Source organism: Salvelinus sp. IW2-2015, unplaced genomic scaffold (genome assembly GCF_002910315.2).
Source record: "Salvelinus sp. IW2-2015 unplaced genomic scaffold, ASM291031v2 Un_scaffold1621, whole genome shotgun sequence".
In the NCBI taxonomy this organism is placed as follows: Eukaryota; Metazoa; Chordata; class Actinopteri; order Salmoniformes; family Salmonidae; genus Salvelinus; species Salvelinus sp. IW2-2015.
In genome coordinates, this window is record NW_019943039.1 from 151,249 (window position 1) to 155,221 (window position 3,973).

Below are 3,973 nucleotides of genomic sequence, written 5' to 3' on the forward strand. Positions count from 1 at the left end.
CCACTACTGCCATTTACCGCCACTAAACTACTGCCATTTACCGCCGCTTACATACTGCATTTTACTGCCACTACTACCATAGCCTCTAATCCCATATACCAGCCATCTACACGCCATTACTATCCATTACCGCCACTATCTAACTGCAATCTACCAATTACGCCACTACTACTGCCATTTACGCCACTACTACTGCCGTACGCCACTACATACATGCATTACCGCCCACTACGCTACCAATCAGCACCTCCATTACTCCACTACTACTGCCATTACGCCACTACTACGCCATTACGCCACTCTACTGCATTACCGCCAGCTACTACTCCATTCCGCCACGTACTACTGCCATTACCGCCCCACTAACACATTACCATTACCGCCACTACTACCCACTACTCATTCCATTCGCACCCACTTACATTACCCTACTACCATACAGTACCGCCACTACTCACAGACCAATTTAACCACTACACATTACCATACGCTTAAACTACCATTACCGCACTACACGTAACCGCACTACATTTACATTACCACCACTACTACATTACCTATATTACCACCACTCTACATTACCATTATCGCGGCTACTGACTCACCATTATCGCCACTTACTACCATGATCGCCACTACTACATTATCGCCACTACCAGCCATTACCCACTACTACCCATTATGCCACTGCTCTCACTCAGTGTCTCTCCAGTGTCCAGAACGTGCCTGTAAATGTCCTAGCTAACCCCCGTCTCTCTTCCTCGCTCTCTCCTCTCTCTCTTCTCTAGTGAGTGTCCAGACTCAGCCTGTAAGCAGGACCTGTTGGCCTACCTGCAGCGTATTGCTCTGTACTGCCACCAGCTCAACATCTGTAGTAAGGTCAAAGCAGAGGTCCAGAACCTGGGAGGAGAGCTCGTGGTCTCTGGGGTAAGAACTGATGTGCTTTGTTACTACCACTTTACATGTGTAGTCTAGTGGTTAGAGCCAGGTAAGTCTCTTAAGAGTTTTGCACACCTGGATTCTACATTATTTGCACATTATTATTTTTTAAATACTTCAAGCTCTGTCAAGTTGCTTGRTGATCATTGCAAGACAGCCATTTTCAGATCTTGCCATAGATTGTCAAGCCAATTTAAGTCAAAACTAACTAGGCCACGGAACATTCAATGTCGTCTTGGTAAGCAACTCCAGTGTATATTTGGCATTGTGTTTTATGTTAMTGTCCTGCTGAAAGGTGAATTAATCTCAGTGTCTGTTGGAAAGCAGACTGAACCAGGTTTTCCCTAAGGATTTTGCCTGTGCTTAAATCTATTGTTTATTTTCATCCTAAGAAACTCCCCAATCCTTAACGATGATGAGCATACCCATAACATGATGCAGCCACCACCATTCTTGAAAATATGAAGAGTGGTACTCAGTGATATTGTGTTGGATTTGTCCTAAACATTACACTTGGTTTTCAGGACATAAAGTTCATTTCTTTGTCCAATTTTTTGTTGTTGCAGTTTTACTTTAATGCCTTCCTGCAAACAGGATGCATGTTTTGGAATATTTTTATTCTGTACAGTCTTTTCTGATTCAGCCTCGGTTTTCTCCAATCACAGCCATTAAACTCTTAACTGTTTTTTTATTTATTTTGTACCTCCATTTTTCTCCCCAATTTCGTGATATTCATTTACGATCTTGTCTCATCGCTGCAACTCCCCAACGGGCTTGGGAGAGGTGAAGGTCCAGTCATGCATCTTAACACCCACTCGATTAACCTGGACGCCAGGAAACACCGATCAACTGACGACCAAGTCAGCTTGCAGYTGCCCGTCACAAGGAGTCGCTAGAGCGCGATGAGCCAAGTAAAGCGCCCCCGGCGAAACCCTCCCCTAACCTGGACGACACTCGGCCAATTGTGCGCCGCCCTATCGGACTCTCGGTCACTGCTGGTTGTGATACGAATACCAGGCTGTGATGCAACACTGAGATTCAGTGTCTTTAAACTGCTGCACTACTCGGGAGGCCACAACTCTCTAACTGTTTTAGTCATTATTGGCCTCGTGGTGAAATTCCTGAGCGGTTTCCTTCCTCTCCGGCAGCTGAGTTGGGAAGGATGCCTGTATCTTTGCAGTGACTGGATGCATTGATACACCATCCAAAGTGGAATTAATAACTTCATCATTGCTCAAAAGGATGTTCAAGGTCTGCTTTTTRCCAAYTTTTTTACCCATCTACCAATAGGTGCCCTTCTTTGCAAGGCATTGGAAAACCTCCCTGGTCTTTGTGGTTGAATCTYTGTTGGATATTCACTGCTCAAACTGAGGGAGCTTACAGATAATTGTATGTCTAGGGTACACGGATTAAGTAGTTGCTAAACACTGTTATTGTACACACAGTGAGTCCATGCAACTTATAATGTGAGTTAAGCACATTTTTACTCCTGAACATATTTAGGCATCGTCATAACAAAGGGGTTGAATACTTATTGACTCAAGACATTTCAGCCTTTCATTTTTTATTATTTATTGTTACTAAACTGTGTAGTTAGCTTTACACTGTGTTACTAACACTATACACACTGTGTAGTCTAGCTTTACACTGTGTTACTACTAACACTACTACACTGTGTAGTTAGCTTTACACTGTGTTACTAACACTATACACACTGTGTAGTCTAGCTTTACACTGTGTTACTAAACTATACTTGTGTAGTCTAGCTTTCACTGTGTTACTAACACTATACACGACTGTACTGTGTAGTCTAGCTTTACACTGTGTTACTAACACTATACACACTGTGTAGTCTAGCTTTACACTGTGTTACTAACACTATAACACTGTGTAGTTTAGCTTTACACTGTGTTACTAACACTATACACACGTGTGTAGTCTAGCTTTACACTGTGTTACTAACACTATACACGCTGTGTAGTCTAGCTTTACACTGTGTTACTAACACTATACACATGTGTAGTCTGCTTTACACTGTTTTACTAACACTATACACGCTGTGTAGTCTAGCTTTAACACTGTGTTACTAACACTATACACGCTGTGTAGTCTAGCTTTACACTGTGTTACTAACACTATACACGCTGTGTAGTCTAGCTTTACACTGTGTTAACTAAACTATACACACTGTGTAGTCTAGCTTTACACTGTGTTACTAACACTATACACACTGTGTAGTCTAGCTTTACACTGTGTTACTAACACTATACACACTGTGTAGTCTAGCTGTACACACTGTGTTACTAACACTATATATGCTGTGGTCTGCTTCTAGAGCCGCTGACCGCGAGGTCCAAACATTACACACATACCAGTCGGCATGGGTTCAAATCCCACCCAGGGCTCTTCTGACTCACACCTGGCCTTCTCTTCTCTCCACTGGTCCATCTGTTTAGAAAACTGTGTGTGAGAATTACGCTGAATGATAAGAACTGGCTACCACATTGATCTGCCTTGTTAGGCTGGGAAATGGGTGACACTTTGATCTGCCTTAGGCTGGGAAATGGGTGACACTTTGATCTGCCTTGTCAGGCTGGGAAATGGGTGACACATTGATCTGCCTTAGGCTGGGAAATGGGTGACACTTTGATCTGCCTTGTTAGGCTGGGAAATGGGTGACACTTTGATCTGCCTTGTTAGGCTGGGAAATGGCTAACAGTTTGTTGTAATTAATTCTGCCAAATTGCTAACTACCTGGTACCAAATGATCAATAAATAACACTGTAAATTAAGTGGAAACTGATACATTAATTTAAAAAATGATTATCATGTTAGATAACCTACCATGTAAATGTGCTCCAATAGTCAAAACATATGCAATTTCCATCCACATTCTGCTACCTCATAGTAACCTAGGAATGCATTCCAAATGGCACCCTATTTTGTATATAGTGCCCCTCTTTTGACCAGGGAATAGGCCCTGGTCTAAAGTAGTGTACTACATAGGAATAGGCCCTGGTCTAAAATAGTGTGA

At 42.7% G+C, this 3,973-nt stretch overlaps 1 protein-coding gene across 1 annotated transcript in view; it reads left to right on the plus strand.

The window, feature by feature from the left end:
- The window catches only part of LOC112071482 (catenin alpha-1-like), a 96,833-nt gene that overhangs the window by 80,416 nt on the left and 12,444 nt on the right, over positions 1-3,973 (plus strand). The window contains 2 exon segments of the mRNA XM_070439415.1: positions 793-939; positions 1,836-1,850. Coding sequence (XP_070295516.1) covers positions 793-939; positions 1,836-1,850 — 162 coding nt within the window.